This window comes from Aythya fuligula, chromosome 15 (genome assembly GCF_009819795.1).
Source record: "Aythya fuligula isolate bAytFul2 chromosome 15, bAytFul2.pri, whole genome shotgun sequence".
Classification (NCBI taxonomy): Eukaryota; Metazoa; Chordata; class Aves; order Anseriformes; family Anatidae; genus Aythya; species Aythya fuligula.
This window is the reverse complement of record NC_045573.1, coordinates 11,480,260-11,495,500: the sequence shown is the minus strand read 5'-3', so window position 1 is coordinate 11,495,500 and position 15,241 is coordinate 11,480,260. Positions and strand designations below refer to the sequence as shown.

The window sequence follows — 15,241 nt, the reverse complement described above, 5'->3', positions numbered from 1 at the left end:
GTTTTCTTTATAAAGCGAAATGAAATATTCCCATTTGTCTCAGTATGTCTGTGTATTAATCAAACCGCTTGTGTCGTTTCTATGGGAACTCCAGCTTGTTGCATTTTATATTCTTATACATGATAGCAGTTACTATAGAAACTTGTAAAACCTTCCATAAGATGCAAATTGCTTATTTTTTAATTTAACTTGAAAACCAGCTAGTTTTTGGCACAAGCTATGCTTGTTCTTCTATCAGTGAGTGTGCTACCTGCCTATAGCTAATAAGGCTATTTAGGAGAAGGAATGGGATGTGATAAACTTCCTCTTCTTTCCTGATTTTTAGAGGAGCACTTCCTAATTTTCCTTTACTGTTGCATTGTGAAATCTTTGCCTAACATTATCTGTAATTTACTGCTAGCAATTACGGAAAGGAGCTGGCAACTAGAATGGAGACCATGTTCAGAATACCACTCGCGCTCATGCAGAATGTTTGTAGAAGACAAATTGCTGCACAACTCTTCTAATTTTGTTTCTAAAATATTTTAAGTTTGGTTCAGGTGTAAAGCAAATGAACTATCTCACGATTCTGTAGAGAAGCTGAAAATCTGCCCACAGTACTGTATTTATCTTAGTGATTGGATGATGCTGAAGCCTGATTTTATTCTCATTAAATGTCTGGTTTTGGGAAGTGTAACTCTGAATGTACTCGCTTATCAGTACAGGATGTAGTGGCAAATAAGTGAAATAAAAAAGGCAGTAGCCGTGGGAAGGAAAAAAAAGAAGAAACCATGTTTCCCCTCTCCCTCCTTGTCCAAAAGGCAAAATCCAGGAAACTTGTCTGGTATTATCAATTGCAGTTTCTTTTAAGTGCCAAAAATGAGAGTTGTCTGTTGGGAGGACAAACAAAACCATCTTTTTGTGTCTCAGGTGTCAAAACCTTCATATATCCAGTATATCTTTTTCTCCCTCCAGCCAGTAATAACTGTTTGGGCTGACAGACATGCGGGCTGTAGAGCTAAAAAGTCTCGGCCCTGCCGTCAAGCCACAGCGTTACAGATCTTGTGGGGGTCAGTTTGTTCCTCATGGGGGTAAAACTTTCATCTTTAAAAACCAAAGTTTCCATCTAAACATTTTTATTGTAAAGCCAAGAATTTAAAAGGAAATGTCAGACTTGTTAAATTTCAACCTTTACTTGGCCAGGTAAGGCAGTGTAATTATCGTAGTAGTGCGCACACGGCCATGTGCTATTTCATCCACGGGGACACTGCTTTATTCAGCGTACAACGTGAGCGATGCCCTCTGAAAGGGTGCGTAGTCAAGACTCACTTCTGTTTTTGCTGCTCAGAGCATAGCTGTGGGCCTTGTTTGCTGTTTGCAGTAATACATTTCACTCAGCAAGTGTTTTCTGTGGCAGTTGTCAGTGAAACGTGCACGTACTCGGCTGAGTTAACTATCACAGCGCCTCTGCGAAGATGGTTTCCCCTTTTTAACCAGGAGGCTGAGGCACGGGGTGAGGCTGGACAAACCTGCTGACTCCAGACTGGAGGCTCCCTGGCTTGCTGAAACGTTCTTCATTTCATGAGTAAAGGCATTCATAAGGATAAAGGGATGCTCATAGCTTGTGGAAGCAATGTCTCCATCCCACGTTGGGCACCTAAAATAGGACCTGAGTGGCACTTATGAGAAGTTGGTGGTGGTGGAGGCAGCTCCCTAGTGCAGAGGTGAAGTGTTTAACTATTGCACTGGGACTGCAATAGGATCAGTTCGTTCTGCAGCTACCACAACAGGAGAAGGACCAGCTGCTGCTTAAAAGGACCACCAGCTTTTTTTGTGGGATGATTGGAACCGCATTATCTCGGTAACCAGTCCTCTGTGGGGTCCTTATCTTAAACAGCCCCCAGGATGCGTCTGTGTGAAACACAAACCCATGTGAGTTAGAAGATTGGTTATATATGGCCTGCCTGCGGCAGGAAATCAGATTCCAGCAGACAAATCAATCAAATACTTTGATTGATTGCCACTAAGTGTATGTAAGTAAGAGAAGAGGGAAGAACAAGTGGTGAGGCCAATGTCCTAAAACCTCTTGGTCCTGAAAAGAGGGACATTTTTCAAACACTCCTTTTCAGTCTGTTGCCTTTCTCCGTAAGCTTGTGTGTACACTGCAAAAGTCAAAATGGAAGATGAGGATGTGTTAACCCACGTTGGTCTGAGCATCATTACGGTGTTTGTGTGGCACCCACATCCCAGACCCGAACCAGCCTTCAGGTGCTGGCGGCCGGGACAAACCTCTGTTGCAGAAGGGGATTTTCTTGCCCATACTCAGGCTGCAGCTCCGCTAAGAACAGCTCCATCTCCCCACCCCTTTGGCCCCACAAGTGCTGTGGTTCTCAGCTCAGAGCATCTTTATTCCAAGCCTGACCTTACGCGAGGCCCCGAGAAGCACATTTGGTTTAATCTCTTTAATTAGGAAAGAAGTAGCAGGCCTTATGGTATTAAAAGGTCAGCTTTAAGGTATTAATGTTCAGTGCCAGCAGGATGGATTGGTTTTTTTTGCTTGTTTTTTAATTGTGGATCCAAACACTGAATCTGGGGATCCTGGAACTGTGTCAGTTTTTCTTACGTGCTGATTGCCTGGGCTTTCTGTATTTAAAAAAAACATACAGTGCGACTTCATAAGGGAACAAAAAAATTCATTTTTTAGAATGGCTCCTGATGCAAAGGTTGAAAAACTCTCACTTGTGACCTGTAGCTTCGTGGCAAGTTCTAACTTTTGGAAACATCTCAGAGCAGGCAGTTGTAATTCTGGCTTTGTATGGCTGCTGGAGAACACAGTCCGTCTTCTTACAGCATGGGCAGCTGGAAGGCCTCAGCAGATGTCTCATTTCCAAAAAAAAAAAGATGTTGTTTCTGATTCCTTGGAAGTTTTGATGAAACACTTGGTGAGATTCAGCGTGAGCGAAGCTGTACGCAGGACTGGCCATACTGAGCTGCAGTGAGATCACCCAGACTTTTTGGATGGTAGAAACGAGCCATGCTCTGCACCTTGGCACTCAGCACAGCGGGGCCGGGAGGTGTCAGCCTCCTGCTTTCGGGGTGCCGTGGCTCCGGGATGTGCAGTCAGTGAGGGGAGCCCCATCAGCCTTTCCTATCAAATTTGCTGAAGCCTTGCAGTGTCTGCGGTGCAGCGCATTCAGGTGGTGGTGAGAGGTGGTTTCTTGATGGACATCACAGGGAAAGCTGGTATTTATTTCAAGATGGGTTAGGAGTGCAGCGTGTGAAGTTCAGCTGGTTGTGCCTGACAGACACCACCTTGGTTTCACAATTACCCTTCTGACCAGCAGATGGAGTTGAGAGAATATTACTTTTTAAAAGGTAACACAAATCAGCTCTCTTTGGCTCTCTACTTAGAATTGGAGCAGCTCATGTTCCGTTCCATTTTTTTTTTCAAATCTCTGCATGCTTTGAGTTTCGAGGTGTGTTCCTCCTCGTTTCTCTCTTTTTGTGTCCTTTGGATTTCTTTATTAATAAATTTGATCAGAATAGGAAACAAGGGTCTTTAGCTAAGACTAGCAGATGAGTAGGGGTGCCTTGCAGTGGGCCTTCTGAAGAGAGGAAGAAAGTTTTCAACTTTGAAGCCAGATATTATAATTAGCATGAGTAGAGCTATAGCGACTTAAAATAGACAACTCTTATTGACAGCTCTTATTCTAGGGACTAGAAATGAAAGGTTTTCTGAAAACTCTCCTCTGTTGTGTACTTAAAGCACGGAAGGCTTCTTCTCATAACCTCTCAGCGATTTTCCTCTCGTGCAGCAAACACGAGCAGCCTCCTCCCCTGCTGCAGGGTTGTCTGTGGCTCTGTCACCCCCGTGCGTGCTGCCATCGCTCTCAGCAGCAGTCTGTGGTGAGCTCCCCTTCCCGGTGCCTGCCCAGCCCTGCTCTCCAAAAGCTGATTTTTCCAGTATGCTCACTCGTCTTTTGCTCAGGGGTTTCCCACCGGATCTGAGGTGAAGCCACAGCCTAGCGAAGAGCTGCAAAAAGCTCCCGAGCACATTGCTGCACATGGGTCTTGTAAAGGCACAGGTCCTAATGACCAGGAGACAAATCTGACAGGTAGTGCCTGGTGCCAGAGAAACCGTGTTACTGTGCCGGGAGCAGAGCCCCGTCTGTGTTCGGTCTTGGGGCAGGAGGAACACGTGCTGCTTTGAATGGCAGAAGCTCATCGTTTTTGCGCTGTCTGTAGGTATGGTGCCAGGCTGATGAAGGCAGCTGAAGAGGAAGATCTGCTCTTTCGCCAGCACCCTGGCTCGTCTTCCTCTCTCCTTCCCCCTTGTGTGTGCTGGGAATATCCAGCACCACTTCTGCTCCCTGCCACCAGCTGAGGTGAAGGACCCCACAGCTAGCACTTCCCGGGTAGCTTTCCTCCACTTACAAACTTCTCATTTGTCTATTATCCATGGACTTGCTATTTGGGGTTTTTAATATTGATCATTGCTTAGGCTGTTCTATCAGCCAGTAAATCCTATATAAACCTCTCCTAATGCTTTGTTCATTTCAATACCTGTCTGCAAGAGCAGGACTCTGCAGATTGCTGTATCCAGTTTCATTCCTTTTTTGTTGCTTTGAGGAATTTCTTTGTGTTTCTTGCCATTTGCTGGTGCTTCAAATCAAAAAGCTTATAAATACAAGGAGATAAAACTCCAAAAGTGAATCCTTAAGGAAGACACTGATCCAGCATTGATTCCCAGCACAGTCAACTGCATAATATGGAGCCGTTTGCTGGCTTTAGAAGCGAACTCTCTTCCTCTTTTAACTCAGATGTAAGAAGTGTAAACTGGCTGTGTTGCTTTCAAAATGAAGCTCTGGTGGTCACTGGCGAATGCCTGGGTTCATGCAGTGACTGCACTGAGAAACGTGCTGGTCTTTGATACCATCAGAAAGCTGCTCCAGCTTTGTGACAGAAGAGTGCTTTCTGGGTTGTTGGGAGCTGGTTCAGTGCTTATCAGAGCCTTCCTGCGATTGCTGCTTGCAGGAAGGGCTCCTTCCAGTCATCGTGTAGACGTGCAGGGTGGGTGATTGGAGTTGGTCACGCTGGAAATGTTTAATTCAGATAGAAGGTGTGCTTTGCCTTGTGTGCTCCTGCGTGAGCCAGAGGTGCGATGCCACCTTGCTCTCTGCAAATACTGCCTGGGAGAGCTGGTAAAGAGCTTGTAAAGTCATAGCTGAGAGACTGGATGTGCCCACAGCGTAAATGCACGTGTGGATGACGTGTACCAAAGCCTGTGTTGCTAATAGTAAATAACCTCCCTTTCTTAGTCCTAGATGTCAGCAGACTGAGATACAGAATCGTTAAGGTTGGAGAAGACCTTCAAGATCATTTGGTCCAGCCACCACCTGGTGCAGCCTGCCTTCTGGTTAGGGCAATGAAAGGTCTGCAAAGCAAACGTCTGTATCAGAACAGTAATCCCTCGTGGCAGTTGCTCCTGAATCATCTCACTCAGGTCCCATCTTGACTAGAAACCTGTCTTAAAGAATTAACAGACGTTTTTTAATGCAGGATTTAGCCTAATAGAGTGATTCCAGAAAGTAGTTTCCTGTTAGCATCAGGAAGAAGGGAAAAAAATGGGAATAAGTAGTAGTTGTGGAAGAGGAAGTGTACTTTAAAGATGTAAGCTATATGGAAGTGTGACAGACACTGACTGTGAGGCTGTGTACCTGTTGAGAGGTTAACAGTACTACTGTAATTGGTGCCTTTTTGTCTAAGGAAAGGTAGTAGATAGTGTTTTATCTTGAGAGATGATGTTAAAAGTCCTTATATAAGGACATCAAAGTGTGGAGGGCTACTGGTCATCTCCGTGAAGCTGCAAGGGAACTTTGCGTCCTTCCAGGTCCATGAACGCAGGATGCCTGTGCACCTGCACTACCCACGAGTTTCTGCTCCTTAGAGCAGGGGCAGGGCAAAGCCATCTTGCTGAATGAACGTATAGTTTCCATAAGTTTAAATGGCATTAATCATTGCTTCACACAATAAAAGGGTTGTGCTATTCTGTTTCTAGAATTCTGGTTAATGAAGCTTTCATCTGTCAGAGGTTGTGGCAAACTTTCAGTCACTGATGTGTTTAATTTGTAGTGGAGCCCAGCAAGAGAAACAAAACGGTCTTTATTCCTCAGATATCTGACTGTGGAAGCACTTACTGTAACTGGGGGAGCAGAAGCACCTGAATTTCCAGCTTCATCGAGAAAGTTGTTAGTCATTCACGTGAGACGATGCGAAGCCTCCTGCTGGTTTTGCAGTGGAAGGATTTCTGTGTATGACAGGAGCTGGGCAGCCCGGGGGTGACCTCAGTGCACTGACACATCCCCCCTTTCACAATGCTCCTGCAGACCACTGCTCTTGAAGACAAGAAGGAAGAGACCAGCTTTCTCAAGCAGCCGAGTCTGGAAAGTGAGGTGGTGGAAAGCTCATTGTGTTTGCAGGTTTGGATTTAACAGAGTTGAAATAACAAACACCATAAACTTCAAGAGCTTTGGCAATATGCTGAGTTCTTCCTTTGGTTATGCCTACCTGCAGACATTCTCTTCTTGATCAAGGCTGCTTGTTCTTCTATGATCAAGAAACCCCTTTGGGTCAGGGCACTGTATCTGTGCTGATAAAGCTGCAGTCACGTCTGCTAACTGGTAGAGTAGTAACAAAAGTAGAGTTTTGGCTAAGGCAACAATTTTTTGACTGGGATGAAAACATCACAACCAGCAAGATTTTCTTTGGCATGGTCTCCCTATTTTTCTGCAGATTGGCTGAACTAATTGTTTCCTATTCATGACCTACGAATTGTTTCAGCAAAACCTGTCTGCTGTCACGGATTTGTTCGCAGCAGAAATGGAAGACTTGAAAATTACAGCTGCATGCCCTGGGAGCATAACTGGATGCTTTTCCATAGCCCACTTTTCTTTTAATGCTTGTCATCTTGCAAGCTCTTAGGCAAACAGACGCAGCAATTCCTTTTTGTTTCAGACTTAACTATAATCCTCATCAGTGGCAGTCCCCGTCTCCTCCACCGAGCACCGGGTGTGGTGTTTTGTATGCGACTTGTGTGCATTGCTCTGCAGAAGAAATGCCAGCTCTCTAAAGCCTCGTGTGCCATGGCAAAGCTGAGGGCAAAGCTTGCTGCTGGAGTAATGAGAACATGTGTCAGGGAACCTTGCTTTGACCTAAGAAAATGAGTTTTGTTGCTGTTACGTGCTCTGTTTTGCTGGTTTTGGTATTTTCTGGGGGGTCCTAGTGGAAAAACTTTTCTCAAAGGTCAAAAGTAGAGTGGGCTACTGATGGTGTGTTTTGTCACTTAAGGTTGATTTTTCTTAAAATGCAGTAAGCAGGCTTTGGTCAGGAGTTCTCTAGATGGCCCTGAAGTATTTCCCGTTACCTCCCCGGTATAAGCCTCTTCTTACTTTCTATTTATGTGTTTTAAATGGCTGATTTTCTTAGGTAGCTTGGAAATGGATGAGCTTTTCCCAGGTAATCTGAATTCACAATGAATAATCGGTGATTCTTGGGACAGTTTCATCTCGTCCGTGGGATTAATTCAGGCTGGAAATCATAAGGATTTAAGCACTTTAGCAGTGCCATATCTGCTGCTTCTAGTGAAGTCATTTTGTGCTGTGGATGCGTTCAGTGTAGGGGAATAGTTTTTGATTGGGATAAGAATATCTTGAAAATAGGGTTTCTGCGTTGGTTGTCCTTCAAAAGTCTAAGAAGATATGGTGGGGAGGAGGTAGTTTGTTTTTTTTTTTAAAGGCCTCTAAATCTGTTCCGAAGAAATTGTGCGTTAAGGAAGTTCTTTAGCGTTTCCAGTCCATTATGAGCCATGTTTTAGACTGAAGATCTCTGTGGGCTCTGTGAGGCAGGACTCGGGCATTGCTGTGGATGTGTGTCCCTGAAGAATGGATTCTGGACAGAAAAGAGCAGATTCTAAGAGCTAACACAACCTAACATCACCCTCTAGTAAACTCTAGTACACAAAGTGCAACCTAAACTTAGGTGACCCTTTCTGGAAGAAAACTGTGTACATCTTACCTTGCAGTCATTTCATACATGACAGCAGTCATGTATGAAAAGAAATGCTAACATAGGCTTGGAAAATCAATTCTTCCTCTTACTGTACTATATAGAGACAGTCATATAAGTGAGACAGTCCTCTCCCTTTGACCTATACTTTCTCTTGTGGACAAGAACGTAGGATTGAAACATGTAATACCTACGATACTAAAATATACTAAACAGATTTGAATAATCTTATCTCCAAGTGTGGTAGGAGCTCATACCTGTTGCGGTTATGATCTGCATAATAAACAGAAGATTCTGGTTGGCTTTTTGATTAAAATACTGCTTGTAAAAGTCTTAATAAAAGAATCCCTTAATATGATGTTCTGAGATTAGAATACAAAATGTTTGAGAATGCTGCGGAGAGCGGTATAATAATCCCTGTAGCCTGTAATACGGGAATGCTTGGTGAATTGTCTTGTGATGACAGAATTACTGTACAAGATTAAGATCAAAATTCAGATTTGCAGACATGATACTAAACTAACTTTCTTCTTAGTCCCAGATGCAAACCCAAGTACAGCAAGTGGGGATTGTACCAACGCAGGCGATGGCAACTGGACCAACAGCAGATCCGGAGAAGCGCAAACTGATCCAGCAGCAATTGGTTTTGCTGCTTCATGCTCACAAATGTCAGAGGCGTGAGCAAGCAAACGGGGAGGTGCGAGCCTGTGCTCTCCCACACTGTCGAACCATGAAGAATGTCCTCAACCACATGACACACTGTCAAGCTGGGAAGGCCTGTCAAGGTGAGAGCATGTCGCTGCAGCTACTCTTGCAAATGAGCTGCATGCCACTTCTTGGGTATTTGTCAGCAGTGTTTCCCTTTTGTCCAAAGGACCACTGTACTCAGCAGAAATGAGTGGAATAGCTAGCTCTTTAATTAAACAGCAGCTCCCTTTTCGCTGCCTTTACCCTGGTTCCCATTTCTGATCTCTTTGCATTTTTCTGTGTAGAAAACAGAATGCAGTATTTCCATGTTAGAAATAGGCTACAACAGTATCCTGGAGAGACTTTTATCTCCTTTGTATAAAGAGGATCTAATATCCACCTTGTGTTTGCCTGTAACTCAGTCATGTAGAATTTCTTAAATTTTAGTACTATTTTCTGTACTTACTGTGGCATTATCGGTGAGTCCCAAAAATGTTTAATTGCAGATAGTTGTGTTTAATTACATAAACATCATTGCTTGCAGCGGAGAGAATAGAATGGCTCTGAAAAATGAAAAGAGTTTATTTAAAACAAGTTAGCTAAGAAGTGACCTCAGTCTTGTTGCTTTTCCTTGTTGCAGTTGCTCATTGTGCTTCTTCGAGACAAATCATTTCCCACTGGAAGAATTGTACTCGGCACGACTGTCCTGTGTGCCTTCCTTTGAAAAACGCCAGTGACAAGAGAAACCAACAGCGTAAGTAGCTGCTTTGCTGCTGTCACAATGGAATTATACTGTTAAAATGAAGCTAATCATGTGTACAGTGTAAGAATAAACCTTGACAAGCTCAAAAAAATTAACAGCTGTTTGCTAACTGTATATAAAGATGAATGGACTAGTGAGTTCTTGCTCCTGATCATGGAATGCAATAATTACTTAAATATACAATACATGAAATGTGAAAGTCTCAGATTGAGCCCACATTCATTTTTATGTGGTGTGGCAAATTCTGCCTGGTATTTTCTGGTGAGGTACATTAATAATTGCTATGGTCTAAGTATGATTCCAGCTGTAATAAAATTTTGGATGTAGGTAGAGTTTTGGGGCAAATTTGTTTCTTTTTTTTTTTTTTTCACGCTGCTAAAATAAAATCAACATGCTAATAATGAAGAAAAAAATATCTGTAGAAGTGTATTTTTGTGCAGAAGAAGAATGGGTCTGAGCATCTTAATCATTAAGTGTATTTAATGCTGGTGCTGACTAGCTGAAGATCTACAAACCATAGTATTTTTGCCCATGCCTGTTTTTTCATACTGCCTTAGCTGTTGCTGATGTTTGGGGGCAGTCAGTTTCTAGTGTATTTCTTCCTTCTTGTTCTGAAACAGAAAACACTGAGCTTAGGTTGGTAGGTTCTTTTGAAATGATGCCAAGATAGAACATTTGACAGCATAGATGCAGCAGTTTTAGAAGTCTAAGTAATGTTGTGCCTAAGTATATTTAAAGAAGGGTTAAGAAGCGGAAAATAGCTGAAGGGCTTGTGCAGCTTCTACATTTGGATAGTATTGGAAGCATTCTGCTAATTTCCATTTAGGCTGAGGCTGCAGTGAGGAAAGCTAATAAACCTTGCAGGGTAGTGAAGAGCACTTAGGTTAGGTGAGTAAGGTAGAGAGGAGAATAACTGATAAGACTGTCCAAATTAACTAGCAAGGATGCTATCGTTATAATTTCAGGAGGGGTTTTTCCCTCCAAAAATAAAAATAAAAAATAAAACCAAAGAGCTACTTGAAGGTAGGGATCTTGTTTTCATTTAACCAAATGTCTCCTTCATAACCAAAATATTTTTTGTGTGGTAAAACTAATTTGTTGCAAGTGATTAGTCATGTTTGGCCTTTGAAAAATGTTTTGATAGCTTTACTTTATAATACAACATGGTCTGTTTGTGCATAACATCCATAAGACACAGTTATCAAAGCACAATAGATATTTTTTTTTTTAATACAAGCTGTAGTAGAAAACTAGCTTGTGCAGTATTTGTTTTTACATCATTCATACAGCTTATCAAAAGAGAAAGCACTTTAACCAAAAAGAAAGTCCTTAAAAGGTAACTTTATTGAGATCAAATACGATGCCTCGTTTTGACTGCAACAGAATTATAACGGGTAAATGTTGAGTTTAGTGTTCTTATGGCAAGCAGAGGAAAATAAATATGAAATCTTGCTCTCTATGCAAGTAACTGATAATCCAACAAGAATAACCATGAAAATGTACTGCTTAGCATGCAAGTCTCATTATTCTGAATGTCTGAGTCATGCATGTGACACCCCCTGGTTTGTTTGAAGGTTAAGGATGAATGCTAAGAGTACTTGTTTAGATGTATTATAAGGTAGACCACTTTTTAGGCTTTCAAAGAAGTTTGTTAAATAATTTATGTTAATAGATGTGTTTGAAAACACTGCTTGATCAAGTGAAAACTAACCTAAGCTAGGTTAAAGACCTGAAGAAATTTGTCCTCTTAGTAGATGCTGTAATTCTAACTTCCAACTGAGAGGGGATGGGGGATTCTAGATATGGCAGAATAGGTTGAGAACGTTTGGAAAGGGAAAAAAGAAATGAGGTGTAGTGACACTTGCTACTTTTCAGGCTGTCATTCTTGCAGAGTGAATTAGCACGTGGTCATTAAAGTCTTTTGAGTCCTCAAATCTTCTTTCCTGTGCTGTTGCCTATTTTACCATTGGTACTTTGATTCCTGTTGTATCTGTGCCAGGCTTTCAAGCAGCTCCTGTAAAGTGTGCCAATCTTTTAGAAAGTTCTGCAGTTCGGCACTTCTGAAATGCTGGAATACGATGGCTTGCTTCCACCTGTTCCCTGCAGAGTGGATCCTGTGCTTCTGTTCCTGCTCCTCTGGGGATTCCCGCTGGAAACAAGGACTGCTTGCAGTGTGCAGGGTCATAGAACGGAGCTTGCTCTTTAGAGGCATCTTACTCCACATCCTGGTGTTCAGTTTCTTTGGTGCCATTATTGGTAGTAACATGACTTGCTAATAGGACGTGCTGGGACAAGGCCGGAACTGTTTCTGTGTTCCTCATGGCTCTTCATGTATATACCATGTAGAGCTCTGACTGGGGTAGGATACAGAGAGAAACTGCCCCCCATCCCCCAGCTGCATATACTAAAACAGGAAGCTTTTCTTTTGAACAGGCTATCTGCTCCTGAGTTCTGAAGTAATGACTTGAAAATTGGTACTAATGTCTTGGGTTCGGAGGCTTGTTTTTGTTAGGAAGTACTTAGTTCCCTGCTGAGCCTACCACAAATTAAGGTATAAACTCTTATAAGGCTTGGCTGTTGATTTATCTGCTAGCATCATAGCTCTATTGTAAGTTACTTTTCTGTAGATTTGTCTCATCATGAACCCTGTTCAGGTGGGCAAGACTGGAAGGTGGTGCTGTGAACGTGGAGCCACTCTCCTCTGTGTTCTTCCCTGTAGGAGTTGTTGAAGAAGATAAAAATACACAAATGGGGTAAAATCAGGAAAAAGTTTGATTGAGAGAGTAAATCTGAGACGACCAATTTTCATCTGAAAATGTCACTTCTAAGAACACTGGGCCAGAAATTCCAGGATGTATAGACTGAGGGATGAAGGGTGGGAATTGGATAAGGGAAGAGGAAACAAGGCTGAGGGAGTAGGTTGTTGAGCATGGACAGAAAAAGAAAGATCTGGACCCAGAACATTTGGGAACTCGCCAGTTGTAGAGAAGGAAGGAGGGCATTGATGCACAGGGAAGTGTCTGCTCAGAAAGAGTAGGCAGCAACTTGTTTGCTGGAGCCCATTTTCTTTGAAAACTGGAAATTAAATCTGGTTTGGTCAAGTCTTACTGTCAGTGACTGCCTGTAAATTCTGCAAACAAAATGTCCTTTTTTTCCCCTGCTCCTCTAGTGCTGGAAATCATACAGAATGGTGACGTACCGGCTATCAGTTATTCCACTGAGCCGTATGATAAATGGTTAAACCACAGATTAAAAAGTTCCATTCATTGACTAATATGATGCTATACTGTGAAGACTTTTAGATTAATGCTTACTGAAAAAAAAAAGTTTAAATGTCGTTGGTGTGGTAAAGTTTGATACTGACACTTCCTACTTTGAAGCTGCTCGTGTAGTTACTCCGTGATTTGATTTTTAATCAGACAATTACATACAGTTACATTTCCTATACCTGCCTCATTTTGGGTGCAGGACAGGCTTGTGTTTGGTGAGTCAAGATTAACAACAGAAGTTTTGCTCCAGACGCTTTGAACTAGAGGGGATGTAAAAAGGAGAGTGAGGAACTGCAGGACAACAAATTTGAACAGTGCTGAATGAGCTTTAGTTCCAGAATATGGAAGCAAAACAAACTCTGTAGAACAGACTTCTCCCATTTTTAATAAGTTGCTCCAACGAGGTGGTTGGATTAGAGAAGCGCTGGGCATTCATGGTTATTCTGGCAGTTGGAGTCTGTCTGTAAAATAAATGCTATTCACCTGCCTCTATAAAGCATACAGGCATACATTAAGTCAGCATCATCTGCTTTGCACACTGAAACAGTGTCCTGTAGATAGTGCTTGATCGTTTCAATTACATCCTAATGCATGTACCCAGGAGGGGTATAATCAGCCTGTTCAGGAAGTTCTGAAGCTGCTTAACTTCTGCTTGTTTGAACTTTCACTCTTAAAATATATAAACACAGGAGTTTGTAACAGAAGCGTATGAAGCTTAATTGTTTTTGAAAGGATGTAGAAAGTGACCAGTTCTGTACAGCCCTGTCTATGCTTGTACAGTTTCTCATATGAACTTACCAATGTCTAAAACATCAGTTAATGAAAAATCACACTAGACATTGCTCCATGCAGTAAGTAGGCTAGTTTGATAACTCCTGTTTGTTTCAATCCTGTAATTATTTTAATTGACTTGATTTCCTCTGGTATCTGCCATAGAAAGAGGACTTCATTTCCACTTGATCTGTCCAGTATAATACCATCTTCCTATATATAAATAAAATGCCATTAATACCATCTTCCTCTGTTTTCTTGTGGGACAGATTGAGATCCTGTCATGCATTCATATGAAAACAAAACAATGAAAATAGAGAAAACCCCTTTAAAATCAGATTCCTGATTTTGTGAAAAGACTCAGTCTGTTATTGAGTTACAAAGTAGAGAAAAGCTGACACCAGACAGAGCCATTTCTCTCTGTGCTGCGTGTGTACCGCTACTTGTAAGCATTGAGTCTGTAGTAGTAAGTCCTGTAGTAAGATATTTCATTTTAAGGTAACATTTGGCTGTTTACCAACTTTTGGGAGTTTTGCCTGCTTGAGTAGGTATGTGCACACATGTGGAACTTCTTGGAGATCATTAGTCTTTTCAAATTGCCTGGGCTTACCTCCCTTACCTGCCTCTGCTTACCTCCCGCAGCTTGGAGTGATGTCTTGTTGCCAGGGTGGTGTTTTATTTCCAACAATCAATGCCAGGTTGGTTTTCTTTCCGTGGATGAGCACGAGGAACAGTGAAACACTTGGCTAACCTTGGTGTGGTGACTAGAAGCCTTTTTCCTGTTCACAAACTCCAGCTTCATCTGTGGTCATTCTGCCATATCCACAGAGATTTGCCTTTGATTTACAACCAACACGGAAAGCATATGTGGTTTTTGTCATAGCTGTTCGGGAGAACTATCATCTTTTTTTAAAAGCTGAAGTTTTTATTATCTCCTGAAGCAATCCACTACAGCCTCTGAAACCTTGTGGGTTTCAAAGTGGCACAAGTTTTGTGCTATTTAACGCTCTTTTAGAGGCTCCCTATTTCTGGGCTTGCACTGGTGTAAAGGCATCTTTCTTTAGGTTGCATGAGCCCAGGGAGTATGTGCAAATCCAACAAGACTAAACAATTTTGTGTGTCAGAGATGGAGAAATCCTGGAGAGATAGAGTTCATTTTGGGTTCTTTGACAGAAGACCTTCGGAAATATTAAACTGAGCTCCTTCAGGAAGGTTTTTCTGAATAAACAGAGCATCCTCTCTGCCTGCGCTGGGTTTCAAGAGCCTGGTCCTGCCAGAAAACATAAGTAGCTAATGCATGTTAGAGCTAATGAGTTCCTGTTTCCCAATGAACAGAGGTCTTGTGATCAATTGACTTGTTTGTGATAGGTACAGTGATAGCGATGGCACGTAGTGGTGGAGGGGAGTTACCCCTTCTCTTGCACAGGCTAACTGCGGGGAAGGGTTTGGTGTCAGGGCCTCACAGCGCCGGGGAGCCTGCCTGGGAGAGGGATGGAGGGAGGGGGGAAGGCTGGAGCCTTCCTCGGGGTTGAAGCTCTCGGGTTTTTGGCCAGAGTAGGTTCTTCAGAGTCTGAGGGTTGTGCTCATGCTGCTTTTTTTTCCATCACTTGCGAATTCACGCACTCACTCTCTTTTATTGAACTTTCCCTTAAATGTAGTAGACATCAGTCGAGTTTCTGTGTTTTTAAACTCGGTTGAAAATGATCAG

At 42.5% G+C, this 15,241-nt stretch overlaps 1 protein-coding gene across 7 annotated transcripts in view; it reads left to right on the top strand.

Annotated features, from left to right (window-relative positions):
* Positions 1-15,241, top strand: part of CREBBP (CREB binding protein) — a 94,642-nt gene that overhangs the window by 35,734 nt on the left and 43,667 nt on the right. For all 7 annotated transcript variants that reach the window (XM_032197346.1, XM_032197344.1, XM_032197345.1 and 4 more), the window contains 2 exons: positions 8,579-8,828; positions 9,371-9,484. In XM_032197346.1, coding sequence (XP_032053237.1) covers positions 8,579-8,828; positions 9,371-9,484 — 364 coding nt within the window. The remainder of the gene's footprint in view (positions 1-8,578; positions 8,829-9,370; positions 9,485-15,241) is intronic.